The 26,105-nt window shown below is 39.0% G+C and overlaps 1 protein-coding gene across 6 annotated transcripts in view; it reads left to right on the top strand.

Moving 5' to 3' along the window:
- The window catches only part of ZFX (zinc finger protein X-linked), a 74,466-nt gene that overhangs the window by 42,055 nt on the left and 6,306 nt on the right, over positions 1 to 26,105 (top strand). For all 6 annotated transcript variants that reach the window (XM_059911736.1, XM_059911734.1, XM_059911733.1 and 3 more), the window contains exons 4-7: positions 23,790 to 23,939; positions 24,160 to 24,303; positions 24,772 to 24,924; positions 25,887 to 26,027. In XM_059911736.1, the coding sequence (XP_059767719.1) occupies positions 23,790 to 23,939; positions 24,160 to 24,303; positions 24,772 to 24,924; positions 25,887 to 26,027 (588 nt within the window). The remainder of the gene's footprint in view (positions 1 to 23,789; positions 23,940 to 24,159; positions 24,304 to 24,771; positions 24,925 to 25,886; positions 26,028 to 26,105) is intronic.

Consider the following 26,105-nt stretch of genomic DNA (forward strand, 5'->3'; position numbering starts at 1 on the left):
GCCGTGGGAGATTGGGTGCCTGGTTATGCCATTACCTGGGAGGAGGAATAGATTTGGTGGAAAGAAAATGTTTCAGGACCTGTTGAAAGTTTAGGTTGCTTGCTGGGGACAATCTGGTGGATGTTTTCTGTAGGCAGTTGAAAATATGAATTTGGTGCTTTTGAGAGAGTTTGTGACTAGAGGAGGAAATTTGGGACAACAGAATATAGGTAGTACCCTATGTGGAAATGGGTGGTGGTCCCCAGAGAGTGCTTGTCAAATAAGAGTGTCAAGTATGGATCCTTTGGGCATTTAAGAAGTAGGCAGAGAAGAGCTCATGAAAATCAGGAGGTTTTAGGAAGAGGAGGAGGAGAAAAATCTTTAGAATGTTTTTAACACTGTGAAAGATAAGCAGAATTTCTAAGAGTGTTAGTTACTGAGGAGGGAGTGGACTTTTTCGTTAGGCAGTTAGGAGGTCATTGGTATCTTTTTTTTTTTTTTTTAATTATCCTTTTTGTTTTATTTTTGTGGAAAGGCAACTTTATTTTTTTTAATTTTTAAATTTTTTATGATTAAAACTATTGGGTGTAATATAGGCTCAAGGATGTATTGTACAACATGGGGAATATAGCCAGTATTTTGTAATAACTATAAATGGAAAGTAACCTTAAAAAATTGTATAAAAAGTTATTGGTATCTTAATTAGAATAGTTTCAGTAAAGCATGGGCCAGTGGAGAAGAGATAGAGGAGATAAGCTGTAATGGATTGAGAAGTTGGTGGAAGTGGTGGAGTAGGTGAAGCAGTTTGTATAAATTGCCGTTTTGGTCAGTGAAGGGACAGAAGAAGCAAGAGTACAGCTTTTGATGGTTGAATGGATGGTGGAAGTGTGTTGAGCGTTTATATAGGTTTACAGGTGCAGGACACAAACAGTTGAACAGAGACTGAAGATATAGGAAGGACTAACAGTTGGAGCAGGTTCCAGAGAAGAGGAACGGAGTAGGGTCCAGGGCAGTGGTGGAAGGCTGGTAGGTGAGTCCTAGAGAGAAAGAGTCCCCTTCTCTGAGACAGGAAGGCAGTTAAGGATCAGGAAAATTGGAGAGCCTGGGACAGTAAGTTTAAAAGGAGTGTTTGAATGTTGGGAGCTATTTTCTCTGTGTAGCAAATTCACCTGCTAATATAGAAGGACTTGCAGAGGTTGGGTGGGAGCTGAAGGGTAGTGGCAAAGGGTTGAAAAGCCTATGTCGTATGGGGATGGGCCAGGGCAGGAAGCTGAGAACTTAGAGATTGCTGAAGGAACTGCAGGGGCCAGCTGAGATTGGGAGACTTAAGTTTGTATGTAAGATGCACTATTTAAATGAAAATGCTATTTTTAAATATAACTGCCGGCTTTTCTATCCCATGACTAGGCAACCCAGGGGTAAGGCTGGAGAAAGGAGGGAATTGGGTTCATTGTGCTTTATGAGGGAGGAGGATCTGGTGAAATACTTGAGAAAGCACTCTCTGTTCTTGATTTCTCTTTCCCTTTTCTGTCCTTTCTGTCTTAAACTTGTTAGCTAAGGAGTAAAGTGCATGGCATTAGTTCGACCTTCAGCTGCACACTGTCTCTTACCTTTATTACTCTTTTAGGAAGTCAACCCCCCAAGAAAGTCATCCAAAAAACCAGACGTTTCGTTAGTAATGGTTGACATAGTGTAGTAAATTCTTGTATTAGAGCTCAGACTTACAAAATTTTTATTAAAAATTTTATTTATAGTCATCTTTTTTTTTTAGGCCCTGGGTTTGTGCTAATTGATATAGATTTTAATATTCCTGAAAAAGTAAATACAGATAGACACAAACTGCTATTGTACTGTATTTTAGTATATTTTATATATGTACGTAAAATATATATTTTAATAATACAATAATTTCTTCCTTTACTTTTTATTTTCTCCCTCCCTCCCTCCCTTCCTTCCTTTCTTCTTTCTTTTAAAAATGGAATATCACATCCAAGCTCAAAGAATACAAAGAACACATATACAAGTTCTTATCCCCCTATTTCACTATAGTGAAATGGTTGGATTGGTTTTAGGGATGGTGACTTTTGGTAGTATCTTTTGTCTTCTCTATTATACAGACACTTCTTCACTCTTTCCCCCCACTCCATACCATCATCCCCTTTCCATTCAAAGTAATGATCACGATTAAACTGTTGGCTTTGGAATCAGACCAGATGACTGCCTTGGAATTAACTAGCTTTTCTCTTGTCTGCGTCCCAGTAAAGATACTTCTTTTATGCTACATTTTAACTTAAAACCTATATTGATTTCAGAAGTTCAGGATTGAGAAGGGCTTTGTAGTAAGCATATAGAGGAACTATGGCCTGATTTTATCTGTGATAGAGAATGCTGAGATGCCATTATTAGCAGTCAACTTTAATGCTCTTCATAATATGATGAGAGATGGTAGTATCTCTGAATTCCTATGATATTTATTCATCACTTTATAGGTCAAAGATGAACATGAACAGATGTGCAAATATTCTTTTTAAAAATTTCAGTAAGTCATTGAAGCGAAGAGTCTACTAAACAGCTTTTATAAAGTTTTTAGAGTCCTTCTTGACAGATTTCTTCCCTCTGAAAGTCTCATTTAAAAAGATGATAAAGTAGCAAGTAGTAGTGTCACGGGTAGTGTACATTGGCACAAACATTCTTTGTCACAGTATAGCTGCCTTTGAGGTCAGGATGACCTCTTCATCTAGTCTTTGCTCTCTAGATGTTGTGATTGCTTCTAAATTGATTGTATGTTTCTTGAGGACAGGAACTGTCTATTGCATCTTAGCTACTTATGTATATTCCCCATCAAATCCTTTGGCATATTAGATGTGAAATATTTGTTGAATAAATGAATGCTGTAGCTGAAAGTCTGTGGACATCACGCCTCATCCAAGGTATTAATGACACATTTCTTCCCTACCAGTAGCTGTGGCTGTTACTTGGTCCTGGTCAGGCTAGATATGGTAGCACTGCTTTATGGTACTTAGGAGTTTTCTGGCTCTCTGAAAGGTGGAGTGTTTGAATCGTCCACTTGTTACTCAGATGGTTTCTTAGTTCTCCATGAATCTGAGACAGCTGCCAGGCATCCCTGATTTCTCTGCAGTGGTCTTCACCCTCCTACAGTTTCACTTTTCAGCTGCATAGTCAAGATGCTATTTTGTGAAACATCAGTTTGTACAATAGGGAAAGTTGGAGAAGATCTGGTGATGATGAGTCAGGCACTGCCTTACAACAGCTGCGGGAAACAAAATATTCTTTGGGTGCCTCTGATACTAATATGATCAACGAAATGTCACTCTAGGTCTTGTTGACATCTCTCATGTCTTTTAATTAGGACAGTTAGGTAGGAGATGAATGGGAGTTAGGTGTTCCTTTCTAATCCTAGATTCTTAAGTTTTGAAATAAACTTTTTTTTTTGGTAATAGCTTTTCATACACATACCATACTGTTCACCCGTTTAAAGTGTGCAATTCAGTGGTTTTTGGTATATTCATAAACTTGTGCAACCATCCTCATGATCAATTTTAGAAATTTTTTCATCTCCCCAAGGAGAAACCCCATATCCTTTAACTATCACTCATATTATCCCTCTCCATCCTCTCCAACTCTAAGCAAGCCCTAATCTACTTTCTGTATTTGCCCACTCTGGACATTTCATATCAGTGGTATCCTGTAATATGTGGTCCTTTGTGTCTGGCTTCTTTCACCTAGCATAATGTTTTCAACATTCGTCTATGTAGTAGCATGTATCAGTACTTCATTCCTTTTTATTACTGAGTAATATTCCATTGTATGGGTATACATTTTAGTCTGTTCATCAGTTAATAAACTTTTGGGTTGTTTCCACTTCTTGGCTGTTAGGACTTCAATATCAACATTTGTGTACAAGTTTTTGTTGGATATATGTTTTCATCTCTTCTGAGTATATATGTGGGAGTGGAATTGCTGGGTCATATGGTAATTCTATGTTTAACCTTTTGAGGAACTGCCAGACTGTTTTCTAAAGCAGCTGCACCATTTTACATTCCCACTAGCAGTGAATGAGGATTCCATTTTCTCCACATCCTCTCCAGTACTTGTTAATACTGTCTTTTTGGTGATAGCCATCCTAGTGGATATGAAGTGTGGTATCCTCTTGTGGTTTTGATATACATTTCCCTGATGGTTAATGATGTTGAGCGTCTTTTCACGTGCTTATTGGCCGTTTGTATATATTCTTTGGAGAAATGTCTGTTTAGATCTTTTGCCCCCCCCCTTTTTTTTTTTAATAAATTTATTTATTTATTTGGCTTTGTTGGGTCTTCGTTGCTGTGCGCGGGCTTTCTGTAGTTGCGGTGAGCGGGGGCTACTCTTCGTTGCGGTCCGCGGGCTTCTCCTTGCGGTGGCTTCTCTTGTTGCAGAGCACGGGCTCCAGGCACGCAGGCTCAGTAGTTGTGGCGCACGGGCTTAGTTGCTCCGCGGCATGTGGGATCTTCCCGGACCGGGGCTCGAACCCGTGTCCCCTTCATTGGCAGGCGGATTCTTAACCACTGCGCCACCAGGGACGCCCATTTTGCCCATTTTTAAATTGAGTTATTTGTCTTTTTTTTACTGAGTTGAAAGAATTTTTGATATATTCTAGATGCAAATCCCTTATATATGATTTGCAAATATTTTCTCCCATTCTGTTGGTTGTCTTCACTTTTTTGATAGCGTCCTTTGATGTACAAAAGTTTTAAGTTTTGATGAAATCCAGTTTATTTAAACAGGCATACCTTGGAGATATTGCAGGTTTGATTCCAGACCACTACAGTAAAGCAAATATCGCAGTAAAGCGAGTCACACAAATTTTTTTGGTTTCCCAGTTATGTTAACACTATACTGTAGTTTGTTACATGTGCAATAGCTTTAGGTCTTAAAAAAATGTACATATCTTAATTAAAAATATTTTATTGCTAAAAAACGCTAACCATCATCTGAGCCTTCAGTAGTCGTAGTAGTGACAGTAAAGATTACTGATCACAGTTCACTATAACAAATATAATAATCATGAAAAAATATTAAATATTGTGAGAATTACCAAAATATCACACAGAGACTCGAAAAGAAGCAAAATATATGTAAGCAAATGCTATTGGAAAAATGGCGCCGATAGACTTGCTTGACCCAGGGTTGCCATAAACCTTCAATTTGTAAAAAACACAGTATCTGTGAAGTGCAATAAAATGAGGTATGCCTGTAATTTTTTTTGTTGCTTATGTGTTTGGTGTCATATATAATAAATTGTTGGCTAACCCAAGGTCATAAGGATTTACACCGTTTTCTCCTCTAAGAATTATGTAGTTTTAGCCCTTATGTTTAGGCGTTTGGTCTATTTTGAGTTTATTTTTGTACATAGTGTGAGGTAAGGAGCTAACTTTATTCTTTGACATGTGAGTATTCAGTTGTCCTAAGCACTTTTTGTTGAAAAGACTGTTCTTTCCCCATTGAATGTTCTTGGCACCCTTGTTGAAAATAATTGACGGTAAATGGTGAGGGGTTAATTGCTGTACTCTTAATTCTATTCCATTGATCTATATGTCTATCCTTATACTGTTTTCATGTTATCAGAAATGGGTAGTGAATTTGCAAAATTTACTACCCTAAATATTAAAGTCTGAATTTTAAAGGCCAGGCAAAAATCCATAAGTGAGTTTTTAAAGGTTTAGCAAAATTAATAAGTTATGGCAACGTAGTGTGTTCTTATGGAAAACCAGGATACTTGGGTATGTGTGCTTACTGTTGATAGTAACATCAAAGAAAACAACTAATATGCCTCTGGAGTATGGGGCTTCTCCTGCCAAAGCCCGATCACTTGGCAGAGAGTCTCTGTTCTAATGTAAACCTTTTATGGTGCTTCATTTCTAATACACATTTTAATAAAATATGTGCTTTCAGTTATTTTAAGCAGTTTTTTGTTGTTGTTGTTTTTAAATTTTATTTATTTATTTATTTTTGGCTGTGTTGGGTCTTCGTTTCTGTGCGAGGGCTTTCTCTAGTTGCGGCGAGCGGGGGCCACTCTTCATCGCGGTAAGCAGTTTTAAAGAAGACAAACATTAACAAAAATTATAGCAAATAATTTAATCTTGGAACCTTTAAACTAGTTGGGTTAAGTGAAAGTTTATCAACATTTTTAACATGTTTATTGTAAACTTGGAAATTTTACTTGGTGCAGACCATAACTTTAATAAAACTTTTTGATGACAGTGAGTGTGGAGTAATAACATAGCTGTGTTCTCTCCATTTAGTTGTTTTTATATTCTAAGGTCAAAGACCTTTTCACTAAGATAAGATTGTATTCAAAACACCATGTTCTGCAGTATGCAACTGCTTTTATAAAAGCTGAATGTTAATATATCATTAGATTGGTTAGTTCTTAACTAATGCTTATTAAACTATTTTGGTGTAGCATATATATATATATAATTTAAGTCCATTTGAATTAATATTTCAAGAAAGAGTTCAGGTACTAATGTGTGCAAAATGCTCTCAGACCCATCTTCTAATGGCCCTTGAGACAATGGGAATTTCCATCAGAAGATATAATTAAGTTTGTTTGGTGAGGTTTGTTTTTAATACAGTTCTCTTTTTGGGGAAAAATGTTTAGGATTGTGTTTATGGTTTGATTGTTATCAAGTCAATATGGACAGTTTTTAAAAATTTTTAAAACTTAAGCTTTTTTATCCCAAGAATTATTTAGTTGGAGATTTGTAACAAGTTGGTAACAATAAAAATAGGTAATAGTAAACCTTCAATAAATAATATCTTTGTGCCCGAACTTACTATATAATTTGTTAATTATAGCAACCGTATAACATTGGTGTTACCACTGTTTTACAGATTGGGGAACTGAGGCTCTGTTTAAGTAACTTGTCCAAAGTTACACATCCAACTAGCATTAGGGTGAACATTTGAAATCAAGTGTGTTTTATTCCAAAGTGTCTAGTCCCCACTCTCATATTGCCCTTCTTCATATGTGTGTGTATATAAAGTTAATACTACAGAGCAGTAGAGTTTGGGATAAATAGTGCTTATTGGTGGACAGAAGAGGCAAATAGAGTTCCAGTGATTTACTAAAATTTGCAGTATTACTGAATACCCAATTTCAAGGACGTTAGGAAATAATTTAGAGGGGGCATAAACATTTTCTTATTTAACCCATCATAGCAGAATCTACCCAGACAGCCTCCAAACCCTTTTCCATTGTTTTTCTACCTCAGAAATGTTACTTTTTTCAAATTTATGTTTACATGAGAAAAAGGAATTGTATATAAACTATTATTTTTATACTCTTGCCCATGTTTATTTTTTCTTGTATCTTTTTTTTTTTTGACTAATGGTATTTTTATTTATTATTTTTTTTTCTGTTTTTTAAAAATTTTTTTTTATTTTTAAACATCTTTATTGAAGTATAATTGCTTCACAATGGTGTGTTAGTTTCTGCTTTATAACAAAGTGAATCAGCTACACATATACACACGTTCCCATATCTCCTCCCTCCTGCATCTCCCTCCCTCCCACCCTCCCCATCCCACCCCCCCAGGCGGTCACAAAGCACTGAGCTGATCTCCCTGTGCTATGCGGCTGCTTCCCACTAGCTATCTATTTTACATTTGGTAGTGTATATATGTCCATGACACTCTTTCACCCTGTCACATCTCACCCCTCCCCCTCCCCATATCCTCAAGTCCATTCTTTGGTAGGTCTGTGTCTTTATTCCCATCTTGCCACTAGGTTCTTCATGACCTTTTTTTTTTTTTTTCCTTAGATTCCATATATATGTGTAAGCATACTGTATTTGTTTTTCTCTTTCTGACTTACTTCACTCTGTATGACAGACTCTAACTCCATCCACCTCACTACAAATTATTCAATTTTGTTCCCTTTTATGGCTGAGTAATATTCCATTGTATATATGTGCCACATCTTCTTTATCCATTCATCCGATGATGGACACTTAGGTTGCTTCCATGTCCTGGCTATTGTAAATAGAGCTGCAATGAACATTTTGGTACATGACTCTTTTTGAATTATGGTTTTCTCAGGGTATATGCCCAGTAGTGGGATTGCTGGGTCGTATGGTAGTTCTATTTTTAGTTTTTTAAGGAACCTCCATACTGTTCTCCATAGTGGCTGTATCAATTTACATTCCCACCAACAGTGCAAGAGTGTTCCCTTTTCTCCACACCCTCTCCAGCATTTATTGTTTGTAGATTTTTTGATGATGGCCATTCTGACCGGTGTGAGATGATACCTCATTGTAGTTTTGATTTGCATTTCTCTAATGATTAATGATGTTGAGCATTCTTTCATGTGTCTGTTGGCCATCTGTATATCTTCTTTGGAGAAATGTCTATTTAGGTCTTCTGCCCATTTTTGGATTGGGTTGTTTGTTTTTTTGTTATTGAGCTGCATGAGCTGCTTGTAAATCTTGGAGATTAATCCTTTGTCAGTTGCTTCATTTGCATATATTTTCTCCCATTCTGAGGGTTGTCTTTTGGTCTTGTTTATGGTTTCCTTTGCTGTGCAAAAGCTTTTAAGTTTCATTAGGTCCCATTTGTTTATTTGTGTTTTTATTTCCATTTCTCTAGGAGCTGGGTCAAAAAGGATCTTGCTGTGATTTATGTCATAGAGTGTTCTGCCTATGTTTTCCTCTAAGAGTTTGATAGTGTCTGGCTTTACACTTAGGTCTTTAATCCTTTTGAGTTTATTTTTGTGTATGGTGTCAGGGAGTGTTCTAATTTCATACTTTTACATGTACCTGTCCAATTTTCCCAGCACCACTTATTGAAGAGGCTGTCTTTTCTCCACTGTATATATGCTTGCCTCCTTTATCAAAGATAAGGTGACCATATGTGCATGGGTTTATCTCTGGGCTTTCTATCCTGTTCCATTGATCTATATTTCTGTTTTTGTGCCAGTACCAAACTGTCTTGATTACTGTAGCTTTGTAATATAGTCTGAAGTCAGGGAGCCTGATTCCTCCAGCTCCATTTTTCGTTCTCAAGATTGCTTTGGCAATTCGGGGTCTTTTGTGTCTCCATACAAATTGTGAAATTTTTTGTTCTAGTTCTGTGAAAAATGCCAGTGGTAGTTTGATAGGGATTGCATTGAATCTGTAGATTGCTTTGGGTAGTAGAGTCATTTTCACAATGTTGATTCTTCCAATCCAAGAACATGGTATATCTCTCCATCTATTTGTATCATCTTTAATTTCTTTCATCAGTGTCCTATAATTTTCTGCATACAGGTCTTTTGTCTCCTTAGGTAGGTTTATTCTTAGATATTTTATTCTTTCTGTTGCAATGGTAAACGGGAGTGTTTTCTTAATTTCACTTTCAGATTTTTCATCATTAGTATATAGGAATGCAAGAGATTTCTGTGCATTAATTTTGTATCCTGCTACTTTACCAAATTCATTGGTTAGCTCTAGTAGTTTTCTGGTGGCAGTTTTAGGATTCTCTATGTATAGTATCATGTCATCTGCAAACAGTGACAGCTTTACTTCTTCTTTTCCGATTTGGATTCCTTTTATTTCTCTGTCTTCTCTGACTGCTGTGGCTAAAACTTCCAAAACTATGTTGAATAATAGTGGTGAGAGTGGGCAACCTTGTCTTGTTCCTGATCTTAGTGGAAATGGTTTCAGTTTTTCACCATTGAGGACAATGTTGGCTGTGGGTTTGTCATATATGGCCTTTATTATGTTGAGGAAAGTTCCCTCTATGCCTACTTTGTGCAGGGCTTTTATCATAAATGGGTGTTGAATTTTGTCGAAAGCTTTCTCTGCATCTATTGAGATGATCATATGGTTTTTCTCCTTCAATTTGTTAATATGATGTATCACGTTGATTGATTTGCGTATATTGAAGAATCCTTGCATTCCTGGAATAAACCCCACTTGATCATGGTGTATAATCCTTTTAATGTGCTGTTGGATTCTGTTTGCTAGTATTTTGTTGAGGATTTTTGCATCTATGTTCATCAGTGATATTGGCCTGTAGTTTTCTTTCTTTGTGACATCTTTGTCTGGTTTTGGTATCAGGGTGACGGTGGCCTCGTAGAATGAGTTTGGGAGTGTTCCTCCCTCTGCAATATTTTGGAAGAGTTTGAGAAGGATAGGTGTTAGCTCTTCTCTAAATGTTTGATAGAATTCGCCTGTGAAGCCATCTGGTCCTGGGCTTTTGTTTGTTGGAAGATTTTTAATCACAGTTTCAATTTCAGTGCTTGTGATTGGTCTGTTCATATTTTCTATTTCTTCCTGGTTCAGTCTCGGTAGGTTGTGCATTTCTAAGAATCTGTCCATTTCTTCCAGGTTGTCCATTTTATTGGCATAGAGTTGCTTGTAGTAATCTCTCATGATCGTTTGTATTTCTGCAGTGTCAGTGGTTACTTCTCCTTTTTCATTTCTAATTCTATTGATTTGAGTCTTCTCCTTTTTTCTCTTGATGAGTCTGGCTAATGGTTTATCAATGTTGTTTATCTTCTCGAAGAACCAGCTTTTAGTTTCATTGATTTTTGCTATTGTTTCCTTCATTTCTTTTTCATTTATTTCTGACCTGATCTTTATGATTTCTTTCCTTCTGCTGGCTTTGGGGTTTTTTTGTTCTTCTTTCTCTAATTGCTTTAGGTGCAAGGTTAGGTTGTTTATTCGAGATGTTTCCTGTTTCTTGAGGTAGGCTTGTATTGCTATAAACTTCCCTCTTAGCACTGCTTTTGCTGCATCCCATACGTTTTGTGTCGTCGTGTCTCCATTGTCATTTGTTTCTAGGTATTTTTTGATTTCCCCTTTGATTTCTTCAGTGATCACTTCGTTATTAAGTAGTGTATTGTGTAGCCTCCATGTGTTTGTATTGTTTACAGATCTTTTCCTGTAATTGATATCTAGTCTCATAGCGTTGTGGTCGGAAAAGATACTTGATATGATTTCAGTTTTCTTAAATTTACCAAGGCTTGATTTGTGACCCAAGATATGATCTATCCTGGAGAATGTTCCATGAGCACTTGAGAAAAATGTGTATTCTGTTGTTTTTGGGTGGAATGCCCTATAAATATCAATTAAGTCCATCTTGTTTAATGTATCATTTAAAGCTTGTGTTTCCTTGTTTATTTTCATTTTGGATGATCTGTCCATTGGTGAAAGTGGGGTGTTAAAGTCCCCTACTATGATTGTGTTACTGTTGATTTCCCCTTTTATGGCTGTTAGTATTTGCCTTATGTATTGAGGTGCTCCTATGTTGGGTGCATAAATATTTACAATTGTTATACCTTCCTCTTGGATCGATCCCTTGATCATTATATAGTGTCCTTCTTTGTCTCTTGTAATAGTCTTTATTTTAAAGTCTATTTTGTCTGATATGAGAATTGCTACTCCAGCTTTCTTTTGATTTCCATTTGCATGGAATATCTTTTTCCATCCCCTCACTTTCAGTCTGTATGTGTCCCTAGGTCTGAAGTGGGTCTCTTGTAGACAGCATATATATGGATCTTGCTTTTGTATCCATTCAGCCAGTCTGTGTCTTTTGGTGGGAGCATTTAATCCATTTACATTTAAGGTAATTATCGATATATATGTTCCTATTCCCATTTTCTTAGATATTTTGTGTTTGTTATTGTAGGTGTTTTCCTTCTCTTGTGTTTCTTGCCTAGAGAAGTTCCTTTAGCATTTGTTGTAAAGCTGGTTTGGTGGTGCTGAACTCTCTCAGCTTTTGCTTGTCTGTAAAGGTTTTAATTTCTCCATCAAATCTGAATGAGATCCTTGCTGGGTAGAGTAACCTTGGTTGTAGGTTTTTCTCCTTCATGACTTTAAGTATATCCTGCCACTCCCTTCTGGCTTGCAGAGTTTCTGCTGAAAGATCAGCTGTTAACCTTATGGGGATTCCCTTGTGTGTTATTTGTTGTTTTTCCCTTGCTGCTTTTAATATGTTTTCTTTATATTTAATTTTTGATAGTTTGATTAATATGTGTCTTGGCGTGTTTCTCCTTGGATTTATCCTGTATGGGACTCTCTGTGCTTCCAGGACTTGATTAACTATTTCCTTTCCCATATTAGGGAAGTTTTCAACTATAATCTCTTCAAATATTTTCTCAGTCCCTTTCGTTTTCTCTTCTTCTTCTGGGACCCCTATAATTCGAATGTTGGTGCGTTTAATATTGTCCCAGAGGTCTCTGAGACTGTCCTCAGTTCTTTTCATTCTTTTTTCTTTATTCTGCTCTGCAGTAGTTATTTCCACTATTTTATCTTCCAGGTCACTTATCCGTTCTTCTGCCTCAGTTATTCTGCTATTGATCCCGTCTAGAGTATTTTTAATTTCATTTATTGTGTTTTTCATCGTTGCTTGGTTCCTCTTTAGTTCTTCTACATCCTTGTTAAATGTTTCTTGCATTTTGTCTATTCTATCTCCAAGATTTTGGATCATCTTTACTATCATTATTCTGAATTCTTTTTCAGGTAGACTGCATATTTCCTCTTCATTTGTTAGGTCTGGTGTGTTTTGACCCTGCTCCTTCACCTGCTGTGTGTTTTTTTGTCTTCTCATTTTGCTTACCTTACTGTGTTTGGGGTCTCCTTTTCACAGGCTGCAGGTTCGTAGTTCCCGTTGTTTTTGGTATCTGTCCCCAGTGGCTAAGGTTGGTTCAGTGGGTTGTGTAGGCTTCCTGGTGGAGGGGACTAGTGCCTGTGTTCTGGTGGATGAGGTTGGATCTTGTCTTTCTGGTGGGCACGTCCACGTCTGGTGGTGTGTTTTGGGGTGTCTGTGGCCTTATTATGATTTTAGGCAGCCTCTCTGCTAATGGATGGGGCTGTGTTCCTGTCTTGCTAGTTGTTTGGCATAGGGTGTCCAGCACTGTAGCTTGCTGGTCGTTGAGTGAAGCTGGGTCTTGATGTTGAGATGGAGATCTCTGAGAGATTTTCGCCGTTTGGTATTACATGGAGCTGGGAGGTCTCTTGTGGACCAGTGTCCTGAAGTTGGCTCTCCCACCTCAGAGGCACAGCCCTGATGCCTGGCTGGAGCACCAAGAGCCTTTCATCCACACGGCTCAGAATAAAAGGGAGAAAAAAATAGAAAGAAAGAAAGAAAGAGGATAAAATAAAGCTACTATAATAAAAAATAAGAAAAAAAATTATTAAGAATAAATGTATTCAGAAAAAAAAATTTTTAATTTTTAAAAATAGATTTATTAATTTTTTATAGTAAAAAATAAGAAAAATTATTAAGAAAAAAATTTATTAAGAAAAAATTTTTTAATTTTTTAAAATAAAAATATGAAAAAACTTATTAAAAATTTTTTTTAATTTCTAAAAATAGAAAATAAGGAAAAAATTATTAAGAAAACATTTATTAGGAAAAAAAAATTTTTTTAAGTTAAAAAAAAAAAAAACGCGGACGGACCTAACCCTAGGACTAATGGTGAAAGCAAAGCTATACAGACAAAATCTCACCCAGAAGCATACACCTATACACTCACAAAAAAAGGAAAAGGGGAAAAATTAATATATCCTGCTCCCAAAGTCCACCTCTTGAATTTGGGATGATTCGTTGTCTATTCAGGTATTCAACAGATGCAGGCACATCAAGTTGTTTGTGGAGCTTTAATCCGCTGCTTCTGAGGCTGCTGGGAGAGATTTCCCTTTCTCTTCTTTGTTCGTACAGCTCCCGGGGTTCAGCTTTGGATTTGGACCCGCCTCTGCATGTAGGTCGCCTGAGGGCGTCTGTTCCCCGCCCAGACAGAACGGGGTTAAAGGAGCAGCTGCTTTGTTAAAGGAGCAGCTGCTTCGGGGGCTCTGGCTCACTCAGGCTGGGGGGGAGGGAGCGGTACGGAGGAGGCGGGGCGAGCCTGCGGCGGCAGAGGCTGGCGTGACGTTGCAGCAGCCTGAGGCGCGCCGTGCGTTCTCCTGCGTTCTCCTGGCAAAGTTGTCCCTGGGTCACGGGACCCTGGCCGTGGCGGGCGGCACTGGCTCCCGGGAGGGGCGGTGTGGAGAGTGACCTGTGCTCGCACACAGGCTTCCTGGGTGGCGGCAGCAGCAGCCTTAGCGTCTCCTGCCCGTCTCTGGGGTCCGCGCTGATAACCGCGGCTCGCGCCCATCTCTGGAGTTCGTTTAGGCGGCGCTCTGAATCCCCTCTCCTTGCGCGCCGCGAAACAAAGTGGCAAGAAAAAGTCTCTTGCCTCTTTGGCAGCTGCAGACTTTTTCCCGGACTCCCTCCCGGCTAGCACCGAAGCCCGAGCCCCAGCTCCCAGCTCCCGCCCGCCCCGGCGGGTGAGCAGACAAGCCTCTCGGGCTGGTGAGCACTGCTCAGCGCCGAGCCTCTGTGCGGGAATCTCTCCGTTTTTCCGTCTGCGCCCCTGTTGCTGTGGGATCTGCGCTGAAAGCCGCGGCTCGCGCCCGTCTCTGGAGCTCGTTTAGGCGGCGCTCTGAATCCCCTCTCCTCACGCACCAGGAAACAAAGAGGCAAGAAAAAGTCTCTTGCCTCTTCGGCAGCTGCAGACTTTTTCCCGGACTCCCTCCCGGCTAGCTGTGGCGCACTAGCCCCCTTCAGGCTGTGTTCACGCCGCCAACCCCAGTCCTCTCCCTGGGATCTGACCTCCGAAGCCCGAAGCCCGAGCCTCAGCTCCCAGCCCCGCCCGCCCCGGCGGGTGAGCAGACAAGCCTCTCGGGCTGGTGAGTGCTGGTCGGCACCGGTCCTCCGTGCGGGAATCTCTCCGCTTTGCCCTCCGCACCCCTGTGGCTGCGCTCTCCTCCGTGGCTCCGAAGCTTCCCCCCTCTGCCACCCGCAGTCTCCGTCATGAAGGGGCTTCCTAGTGTGTGGAAACCTTTCCTCCTTCACGGCTCCCTCCCACTGGTGCAGGTCCCGTCCCTATTCTTTTGTCTCTGTTATTTCTTTTTTCTTTTGCCCTACCCAAGTACGTGGGGATTTTCTTGCCTTTTGGGAGGTCTGACGTCTCCTGCCAGCATTCAGTGGGTGTTCTGTAGGAGCAGTTCCACGTGTAGATGTATTTCTACTGTATCTGTGGGAAGGAAGGTGATCTCCGCGTCTTACTCTTCCGCCATCTTGCCCCTCCCTCTCGTATCTTTATTCTCAAACATTTATTGATAAACCACGATAAGCTAGGAACTGTGCTAGCTGTTAGAGATAAACAGTGGAAGTGTCTGACTTTAAAAGTTCACAGTCCTGGAGAGAAGACAAACAGAAACAGGTAATTACAGTTTAGTGTGAAAAGATATATAACTGGATGTACAAAGCATTTTGGAAGCACTAAGGGAAAAGACGTTGGGAAATTTTGGGTACACTAGGGTGAGCTAAATGCTATGAAAGTGTTATAAGCCAAAGTTCTGTGGAAGCTTGGTTGAAGACATAACTGAATTTATTTCATCTCTACTCCTGTGCATTTCCTTCCCTCTTATATTGTTTTGAAGCAAATTCCGCACGTCATTTCATTCATAAGTATTTCAGTATATAGTTCTGAAAGATAACGATTTAAAAAAAATGAAACAGTAATACCATTATCACATCTTTAAAAAATAATGTGGGGTGAACTTAATTTGAAGGGGGAATGAAATGTTCAGTGGGCAGCCGAGGAGGGAGGAATGGCAGAGAGGAGAGCATGTTTATTTGGAGGGAGCTGGGAAAGATCTGTGAGTGTTCAGAGACTTCTTCTTTGGGGTGCAAATAATGTCCCTGATGAGGTGAATGGAGGAAATGATGAGACGTGAGTGGCAAAATAGGGAAGGGCACAGTCATAAAGGCTCTTGAATATACTAAGAAACCTGCTCTGCCTTTTTGATGTGGGGAGTTGTTAGAGGGTTGTAAGCAGATTAATAGTAACATGCTTAGACTTACAGTTCAGAAAAGTAACCTTAACGGCGCTGTCGAGAGCAGACAAGGTAAGAGTAAAATCAGAAACCAAAAAGGTACACTATGGGAGGAGGTTGTAGTAGTCCAGCTGAGGAACAGATGTGAAATAAGGTTCTATCAGTAGAGTTTGACGGAAACTGCTTCATGACATACTTCGAAAGTAGGATTTGGATTAAATTTAGGGTTGAGGAAGAGGGAGGGTTTGAAGCTCCCTCTCAGGCTTGTGCAGCTGGGCAGATGGTAAAACCATCACTAGAGGCGGAGCACATTAGACAAGCTGAGGGTCTGTATGCATGGTTGCTGCCTGCCGCTGTCCACTGTACAGCCACAGTGCCAGCGGCACCCCGCGGATGCAGTGTGTGGTGGCCCTGGCCTGCTAGTTTAGGTGTTTTGACCAGTTGATCTGATGTTAGCTCCTAATTAAGCACAACTTTTGTCATAGTGTAGACATCCAATAAAAAGTTGTTCGGGGAATGAATGATAAATAAATCCAAATCTCTATATGTTTAATGCATAAACTCTGAGGATTAGTACAATCTAATGACTTGTTTATTGATTCTAGGGGCTATTAGTACAGGAGACATGGTAAAATATTTGTTTATTCCTTTGTTCTGTGGGCTGATTGTTGCATGTGTATGTATCTTACCATTTTTTTAATATATGCGCTCTATCAGTTTTCGTCCTTAAACCATTTGATAAACCACAATAAAATTTTAGAATTTAAAAAATACATATCCACATGGGAATATTTCTGAAATGTGAGAAAAGTCTTATTGAACTAAGACTATTTTAGAGAAGATGTCTAGCTTGTTCTGGTAAAATTCACAAAGGTTTGTGTTAATCCATCTAAAATTATTGTCTTTACTGTAGGCATTCTGAAATTTATTTAGAAATCAACACTAAAATTAGTGAATTAAGCTCTCAGTTTAACGTCCAATCAGGATGTCAGATTTATACTAAGAATAAAGTGCTCAAATAAGGTAAAGATGTTGTAGTCCTTCCCTCTCCCCACGACAAAAAAGATTGTGTTAAAAAGTCTACATCTTGTAAGTCTTAGAAGCAGTTGGAGCTTCAGATTGGCCTTGTGATTCATATTTACTGTTTATCTGCTTGAGACCTAGATAAAAATTGTCTGATAGCTTGCCCTTGGAACAGATCTCTGATTACTTGGTGGGATAATGGAGTTGGTCAGTGGAGAGAGAGGAGGAGAGAGGAGAGAGGGAGAGAGAGAACATGGCTGTCCTTTGATAGGGATCCTAGAGAAGCAACATGGTGTATGGAAATAGCACCTGTAGCTTAGAGTCAGCCAGCCTTCAACTTGGATGCCATTCCTGCTGCTCAGCAAGTTACTGACTTCACTTTGGCCTTAGTTTCCTTATTTGTGAAAAGGCAGTAATACTACCTGACCTAAAGAGTGGTTGTGAGAATTAGAGGTCGTGCGCACCAAGCATCCAGCACAAAGCATGCCTATCAGTAACTACTGGCCATTGGTGTTATCCACAGAGTCTCTCTGTTGGTGGCATCCATTGGGCTAGCAAGACTAACTCTGGACTGGCTTCATTCAAGACCTTCCTGTTGTCCCATCAGGGGATTTTGGGGTAAAGGCAGGCAGAGGGTGGGATTGTAATAGTCATTCCTTTTCCCCCTGAATTTGTTAAGAAGTCAGTTCTTGCTTAACTAGTTCTTAATCAAGTAGGGGTCTTAGACCAATTCAGTGCAATTTGGCAAATATTTTTCATTAATTATATCTCTGACACCATGCTGGAGATCACTGTAACTTAGGATAGGCACTTGAATGTCTCTGATGCTTTAATTCCCTGTCTACAGAATGAGGCTAATTTCATTAAGCCTTTGAACCCCTCTAGGAAAGTTTCAAGAATTAAAGGAGATCAGATTATAACCAATTCTTTCAAATCTTTTATAGGCTATATAATAAAATTAAGATGAAATTTTAACCTCAGAAGGAGGGTTCTTGAAGAGGAAGGTAAGAGAGGGAGGTCTAAAAGTGAACTTTTAAGTGTGTTTATCTACTAGAGCACTTGCTGCCTTGGCAGAATGCTTCTTGCATGTTAGTCTTGTAGGTGCTCCGGTTTCACATCTGTTAAATGGAGATAAAACACTTAAGTCCTGGGGTTGTTGTCATTGATTTCATGATAAAATATAGCGAAACTACCCACCACAATGTCTGGGACATAACAGATGATCGTGAGCTTAGGTATCCTTCTAGGAGGAACTACCCATCCATGGTGTCTTCACTATCCAATACCACACGCCCACACCGGAACCCTAAGGATGTCGAATACCAAGTTTTTATTCTATAGTTTTTCTTTTGATTGGATTTTGGTTTAGAGGTTTAAAAAAAATTGAAGTGATTAGGTAGTAAGATGACTGTTGGACTCATCAGAGTAAGTTAGAATAGGCTCTTGGTTCAGAGAACCAAATTCTCTCTTCAGCAGCAGTACTGAGGTACGGTTTTATGAAAAGGCTTGGTTTCCCACCTAGGCATCCTAACATTTATAACCTGGCACTCTTGTTAAACCTTTAGAAAAGATGTGTGTATTCAGGCTGTCCCTTGAAGTAACTTATTTAGGAAGTAAAATCATCTTTATTTTTCTTTCAAATTAAGAAAATAATCTGTTTCAAGATCTCTCAGGTAGCTTCCGGTTCTGAAAGGCTGGGGTTTACTGACTGATCCATGTCCTCCTTGTGGGTACTGGTCATATAAAGACTTCAAGCTTAATTAGACTTTGTCGTTGAGACTGATTATGCCCTTATAGCACGGGTTTTCTTTCTTAATTGTTTGTGCCTTCTAAGAAATACACTATCAAGTTTGACTTACTTCTCTGTCCAGTTTTTTTTCTTTGAGTTCTTCTTTTTCCAGTGACTCCCCTCTTGAAGCTTTCTGTCTTTCTGACCCATTCTGGATTAGTTGCTTTTTAGGCTTACTGTAATGCAGACATTTTTCTAAAATTTTCCTTTTCTCATTTCCTGAGACTAATCCACTGTTTTCTGGATCCCTATACCACTTTCTTCCTTGATTTACTCCCTTATTTTACTGGACCACATATCGAAATAACTTCCTAAGGAGTCTAGATTTGTATACTAAAAGTATTTTTTCTACCCTTTAAGTTGATTGATAACTTGGTTAGGTACGGAGGTCTAGGTTGAAGTGAATTTTCCCTGAGAATTTGTGATGGCATGTTTCATTGTCATCCAGCATTTGGTTTAGAAGCCTGATGCCATTTTGATTCTCATTGCTTTGTAGATGTTTCTTTTTCTTCTGGAAGTTTTAAAGATCATCTCTTTATCCCTGTTGGTCTGAAATATCATAGGGTTTTGTTTAGTTAGGTTTAGTTAGGTGTGGGTCTTTTTTCTTTTCTTTTCTTTTTTTAATATGTATTTATTTATTTGGCTGCGCTGGGTCTTAGTTGCAGCACACGGGATCTTCGTTGCGGCATGTGGGATCTAGTTCCCAGACCAGGGATCGAACCCAGGCCCCCTGCATTGGGAGCGTGGAGTCTTACCCCCTGGACCACCAGGGAAGTCCTGTGGGTCTTTTTTCATGTGTTGTGTTATCATGCATAGTGAGCCCTTTGAAGATTCATGTTCTTCAGCTCTCGGAAATATTATTTTATTTAATATCAATATATTGCAAGATGAATTAAATATATAGTTTCTAAATTGCGCCAACCACATTTCAAGTGCTCAGTAGTCACATGTGGCTAGTGCAGATATATGGAACATTTCCATCATCGCAGAAAGTTCTCTTGGTTAGCACTGACCTGAAGCCTCAGTGAAATTGCAAACATGATCTCTTAAAACTCAGAGAAGAGATACAAAGGTTCAAAAAATGTATTACAAGACAATAGAGGCAGAAAACAAACTGACAGAATTCAGAAAGAAATTGAAAAGTAAAAATATGATCAAGATAAAAGCTACCACAGAAACAACTATAAGCATAAATATGCCTCAGTATATAACCAGGGGCAGAGGGACACCTGGCTTTAGAAAATCACAAAAATGAAATGGTTAAAAAAAAAAAAAGATATAAATGATTATGGAGAAGATGGATAGATATGGGAGACAGATAAAGGAGACAAATGCATATAAGTGAAATTCCAGAAGAAGGGAATAACTGATGAATTAGAAAAATGTTTATAATGGAAGAAATTTTTCTGAAATAAAGATTGGACTCTTCAAGGAACTTTCCTGAAATAAAGATTGAATCTTTCTTTCAAGAAGTTGACAGAATGATAAAACCACTAAGTCATAATCACAGTGATGTTTAGTGAACTTTGGGGATAAAGTATTATAGGGACATCCACACAGAAATACTCAGTGCTAGAAGACAGTGGAATAATCTCTACAAAGTTCTGAGAAAATGTAACCTAAGAATATGGTACGCCTGTATTTTGCTATAGTTTTGCTATTGATAATGAGATCGTTGATAAGCCAAATTTTTCTTCAGCTTTAAAGTTTAAAATACCAGATGAGATGTAAAGATGATTATTACATAAGGCTTGAGGAAACTGTGATGCCAATTTTTTTTTTTTTATAGAAAAAACTGGGAAGAAAATTTACTAACTAATGATGCAATATCTGGTTAGTGAGACTATTGGTGATTTTTTTTAATACTAAATTTTATACAGTAAACATATATTTCTTCAAAAATCAAAAGATGAAAATAGAGGTCTGAGTTCTAAAGACAGGTACCTCTTCACTCTCTCTCCCACCCCTCTCTTATTTACTGACTGGGCAAATCATGTATCATCTCAGAGCTTTCCTTTCTTTATCTGGAAAAGGTAAGAATCAAATGAAATAAAAGTACATAGAAATGCTAAGGAAATTGAAAAGTACATAGAAATGCTAAGGAAATTGCCAAATGCTATGCAAATGGTAGTTATTATTAGAAGTGGTCTTAATTTCCAGAAATTATGCTCTTCCATTTTGGAGAGGCCTTATTCTGAAGCTTTAGTTCTTCATTACAGCATTAGAAGAAGGCACTTATGCAGAAATCATACGTATGATGACTCAGTTTTATCAAAGCCTTCTTTGTCTGTTTTTAGAAATTCATTTTTAATGGAACTTTAAAATCACAGTGAAATTTTTAGTACTTAACAGGACCACCAAAATGTTTTTTTTTTTTAAAATCACTTCTGTAATATTTCATATTCAGAATAATTTCATAGGTTGAGTTAGTGGGACACATTCTCAAGGTGAAAATCTGAAGGTGAATTCTACTTTTGTCTAATAATAGAATAGCTTTGCTAGGCTTTGGTAAGTCTGTATATTTCAGATGTGTTTCCCACACATGTATGAAAGCAAACAGACATGTCTTACTCTAAGTTACAGGTAAATGCATGACATTTTGCAAGCTCCAAAATGGTTGGATTTTGGTCATCAGAGGTTTTATCTTATGAGTACCAACAAACTTAACATATGCAAAAACAGCTAGCCTGACTTTGTTCTTTGTAAACACAAGGACATTTGATTTTCCAGTACATGTTAGAATCAGTTTTGACAAACCTTGCCAAAAGAGGCCAAGCTTCATCAACAATATCAAACTATTCAGAGATGAGTTCTCTGAAGACGTACAGATTTATTCAGGACTCTCCTGCTTGTTTGGTGAGATCTTCAGCCTTCTAATGCCATCTCAGTTTGAAGTTCCAAAGCCACCTTTAAGAAAATAACAGTGGCCCTGTCAGCTGGGTATGTCATAGAAATATTTAGCTTTGAAAAAGGGTAAGTACACATCAGGCCAGAAATAAGGGCATAATGTCGATTCTTTCCCTCTACAAATCATTTTTATAAAGCATAATCAAGATAACTTGAATTTAGGTAGTTATATTCAGTTCAGGGAACCTCTTTTTGTTCTTAAAAACCACAGAGGATTTAACCATCTGGTCTCTTTGAACCTTCATATCGGTAAGCTTGTCCTGGATCAGCTCATTTTCTCTAGCTTCTCAAGCTCTTAACCCATCTGCCATTCTCTTACAGGTGACCAAGGCCCTTGCCTCCTGTTTCATGTCCACAGTTGAAGCCACCAGCCATGAATTCTTCCAACTTTCTGCATTACAGTCTTCCTTTCCCATCTCTAAACACAACATAAGCTTCGTTCTCATCCATGTTTACCTTCCCAGGTCTCAGAAGGATAGCGTATTTCTCCTCCTATTTAAGGAAAATTCCTTCATCTTTATGCCTTGTTTCATCTTCTCCCTGTTCTTCTGAGATCTTGATCCCAAAATTTCACCAGGTTCTCTGGCTTCAGCCTCTCACTTTTTATTGTATTTTCTCTCACAGACTGAGCATGCTCGAGTATTTTTAATCAATTAAACAGAAAAGTCCTTGATCCTGTGATGCATTCTAGTTTCTACCCTTTGTTCTCCATTTTTAAATTGGACTTTTTGAAGAAATTCACACCTTCCATTGAATCCTCAACCCACTCTAATCTGACCCCTATATAGCCTTCACTATACTGCTCTTCAGCAGGAACAGCAGTGACTTCCAGGTTACGGTTGTCAGTGCAGACATTCCCCTTTGACTTGTGTGCATGCTGCATTATTGCCATGGGCCTTACTAGGATTCTTGGAACTTCTAACTCCCTAGCTTCCTTTATGACCTTCCACCAACCTGTCCAGCTTTCCCTTCTCAGGTTCCTTTGTGAACTCTTCTTCTTGTCCCTCCCTTAAACCATGACATTCCCTAGGATATCCTCAGCCCACTCTTCCCTCACACTGCAGGTTCTCACTGTGTGATCTCAAGGCTTAGTTAACACAGAACTGATGGCTCCCAAATCTGTGGGTCAGCCTTCAGCTTTCAGATTTGAGTATCTAGCAACTGACTTCATATCTCAGTCATTCCTTGAATCATTGATTCATCAGTATTCTGAGTGTCTACTATCACCAGACTCTGTCTTAAAAGACTGAATAATGAAAATACAGATTCTGCTCTATCAGTGGGAAAGACGGGGGCAACACACCCCTAGTGACAACACAGTGAATTGTATACTCTGCGAGAAACAAGCAAAAGGTTCTGTGATCACAGAGGGATAGGGACAGGCACTGGCTCTTAGAGCTTTTAGGGATGTTACCCTTGGACCTTAAGTTAATTAATTAAACATGCAGAAGAGAGATACTTTCTCTAATTTCCTTCCATTTCTTCCGCCAGTCATTCAGTCACCCATATCAGAAACCCCATGGTTATCCTTGGCTCCTTTTGTCATGTTCAGTTTTCAGTTGGGCACCAGGTTCTGCGATTTCAGTCCTAAGATACGACTCAAGTGTAGCCCTCTTCCCCATCCATACTACCTCTGTCCTAATTTTTGAGGCCTTGTCATCTGTCACCTGCATTATTGCAGTAGACTCAAAAGTGATATCTCTGCTTTATGTTTTGATCCCTTTGAATCCACCTTTCTCAAGGCCAGCATGGTGTAGCAGAAATGGTGATCTGACCTTGTCACTGCTCTGCCTATGAGTCTCCCACCACCTACAGCAGAAGTTCTCAAACTGCTGATCAGAATCCCTGGGGCAGGGTTCCTCTAAATCTGTCTATCAGGCCCCACCCCTGCTAATTCTGATTCTGTAGAACTGCTTGGCGAGGGCCTGTGTTTTTAAGTTCCCTGAGAGATTGTGGCACCTGACCAGACTGAAAAACCTCCTGCCTACCAAGGTCAAGCATGAGCCCGCCCCTCTGCCTGGTTGTACAAAGCCCTCTGTGACCCGGCTCTAGCTTAGCAGTCAGCCACATTTCTCACCATGTGCTGCGTGTCTACTTGTTTAGGTAAAAATCATCCAATTTTATGTGAATCAAGTTAGAGATTATATTTGTAAAAAGGGCTTTTGAAAATGGTAACTTTTATTTAAATATCTGCTATTATTATTTGTCATGTATTTCCTGCCCTTTTAGTGGATGATGCTGGCAAAATAGAACACGACGGTTCCTCTGGAATGACCATGGATGCAGAGTCGGAAATCGATCCTTGTAAAGTGGATGGCACTTGCCCTGAAGTCATCAAGGTGTACATTTTTAAAGCTGACCCTGGAGAGGATGACTTAGGTAAGAGGAAACCTTCAGTGTAGTATACCTCCTGATCAAACACTTCAACCTAATTATTTTTTGGTGGTTTAGACTGAGAATATTTGTAATCTTTTCTGAAGATAACATTTTAAGCAAGGGTTCCAATATAGCAGTAGAAAAGTATGTAAAATGTAGTAAGTGAAACAGGTGGAAATGAAGTCTTCACATAAATTCTTGGAGCCTTCATCTTCTCTGATAGGTGGCACTGTAGACATTGTGGAGAGTGAGCCTGAGAATGATCATGGAGTTGAACTACTTGATCAAAATAGCAGTATTCGTGTGCCAAGGGAAAAGATGGTTTATATGACTGTCAACGACTCTCAGCAAGAAGATGAAGATTTAAGTAAGTAGGTGGCCTTTTTGTGGGAGAGAATTTTATGTTCCTGTAGCTCTTTTTTTTTTTTTCTTTTTTTAAAAAATATGGCCAGTATCTGAAGGAAACAAGTAGGATTATTGTAGAGATTATTATTCTGCTGTATTTCAAGGGAAACATCAATGACTTATTATGTGTGCTTAGAATGTTGCTTTAAAAACAAATTAAGGAACTATATTCAGTATCCTATAATGAACCATAATGGAAAAGAATATGGAAAAATAAGATTATTAAAAAAGCACATTATGGTAAAAGCCAAGAAATGTATGATTCATTCAATAAATATTTATTGAGTGCTTACTACGTGAAAGCTATGTTCTAGGTGTATAACATGTGAACCTTCTTTCTACTTGTCTATTAACTGAATTCAAGTGAAAATATCTTTTCCTGTGATCTCTGTAAACCTAGTCACACAAGTTTCTATAATTTTCTACTCAGATGTTGCAGAAATTGCAGACGAAGTTTATATGGAAGTGATTGTAGGAGAGGAGGATGCCGCTGCCGCAGCGGCAGCCGCTGCCGCGCATGAACAGCAAATCGATGACAATGAAATCAAAACTTTCATGCCAATAGCATGGGCAGCAGCTTACGGTAAGTTGCGTTGCAGCTCTTGGGATTGAATTGGTTCTTGAACATGAATTCATGATTGAAAACGGTTTCTGTGGTCTTAGGTTTCAGAAATCTGAAATACCAGTACCCTGTAAGGGTTATTTGATTTGCATAAGAGTAGAGGAAGATTATAAAGTCTACTTTTTGTCTTTATTTTTAACAGGAATTTCCTTCATGTGTATATTACGTAGAAGGAAGTACTGCAAGAAGTACACAGGCTTTCAAGCTGAAACTTTTCATCTTGATTATATGTGGCCCATGACTTTACAATTTTGGGAGACAACAAGGGAGTCCATGGCCATGGGGCAAAATGCTGACATGTGTTTTTTTTTTTTTTTTTTTTTAATGGATATTCTTTTTATTGTTTTTTTGCAGATATTTTCTCCCAACTTGTGACTTGTGTTCAGATTCTCGTGACGTTGTCTTTTGCAAAGCAGACATTTTTAATTTATTTTATTTATTTATTTATTTATGGTTGTGTTGGGTCTTCGTTTCTGTGCGAGGGCTTTCTCTAGTTGCGGCGAGCGGGGGCCACTCTTCATTGCGGTGCGCGGGCCTCTCACTGTCGCGGCCTCTCCCGTTGCGGAGCACAGGCTCCAGACGCGCAGGCTCAGTAGTTGTGGCTCACGGGCCTAGTTGCTCTGCGGCATGTGGGATCTTCCCAGACCAGGGCTCGAACCCGTGTCCCCTGCATTGGCAGGCAGATTCTCAACCACTGCGCCACCAGGGAAGCCCTGACATGTGTTTTTTAGATTTGGAAGCTAGGCATTTCCTGTGGTCTTGCTATATAATAAATGTGGTCATAAAACCCATTACCTAGAATGGGGAATTTCTGTCATTCATGAGTATCATGGCTAACTTTCGTTGTTATAGTTAATAAAGAGTCCCTAATTCTTTATAATTTATAATACTGTATAATTTTGTTTTTTAATGCGCATTGTTAGGTAATAATTCTGATGGAATTGAAAACCGGAATGGCACTGCAAGTGCCCTCTTGCACATAGATGAGTCTGCTGGGCTTGGCAGACTGGCTAAACAAAAACCAAAGAAAAGGAGAAGACCTGATTCCAGGCAGTACCAAACAGGTGAGGGCACATGAGTTCCACAGCACAGCGTGCTTTGCGAGCTCTCAGATGAAACTCTAGTATGTATCCCCAAAGGTG

This window comes from Balaenoptera ricei, chromosome X, assembly GCF_028023285.1.
Source record: "Balaenoptera ricei isolate mBalRic1 chromosome X, mBalRic1.hap2, whole genome shotgun sequence".
Classification (NCBI taxonomy): domain Eukaryota; kingdom Metazoa; phylum Chordata; class Mammalia; order Artiodactyla; family Balaenopteridae; genus Balaenoptera; species Balaenoptera ricei.